Source organism: Penaeus monodon, chromosome 21, assembly GCF_015228065.2.
Source record: "Penaeus monodon isolate SGIC_2016 chromosome 21, NSTDA_Pmon_1, whole genome shotgun sequence".
NCBI lineage: Eukaryota > Metazoa > Arthropoda > Malacostraca > Decapoda > Penaeidae > Penaeus > Penaeus monodon.
In genome coordinates this window covers 7,303,477-7,303,932 of record NC_051406.1, presented here as the reverse complement: position 1 = coordinate 7,303,932, position 456 = coordinate 7,303,477, and the positions used below count along the sequence as shown (strand labels likewise).

Here is a 456-nt window from a genome sequence, read left to right as displayed (position 1 = left end):
CAGAAGTGGTGCCGTTTGAGTTTATTCCTGCCTCTCTTTCCTCGCACAAGAATACACTTTCCTTCTTCACTTTCGTGTTATACACATCAATTCTACAGAGATAAGAGAGAATATTAAGTCATTATTCAGTATACTGGCAAACAGCTTGTATTTTACACATTCAATCAGATTATTTCAATATGTACACTTTCAACAAAAATCTGTTATGGATGGAATTATGTGTGGAGAGAGAGAGAGAAAAAAAAAGACAGACGTAACTCACTTATCATAAATAATGCCATGAAGCCCAATGCTCTTGAGAAACTTTATATTCTCCTGGTTGTTGTTGTGGTCTCCCCAGCAGAAGACGATCAAAGCATGCTCGAGGGCCATCTGGACCTGATGTGGGTCACGCATCAGATCTTCTGTGTGCACATTTATTCCCTGGAAATTAAACTGTGTTAAAGCAGATATCAA

The 456-nt window shown here is 38.4% G+C and overlaps 1 protein-coding gene across 1 annotated transcript in view; it reads right to left on the bottom strand.

Annotated features, from left to right (window-relative positions):
- The window catches only part of LOC119586141 (glycerophosphocholine phosphodiesterase GPCPD1-like), a gene marked incomplete in the record, with an annotated part of 78,881 nt that overhangs the window by 350 nt on the left and 78,075 nt on the right, over positions 1-456 (bottom strand). Inside the window, 2 exon segments of the mRNA XM_037934832.1 lie at positions 1-92; positions 263-435. Coding sequence (XP_037790760.1) covers positions 1-92; positions 263-435 — 265 coding nt within the window.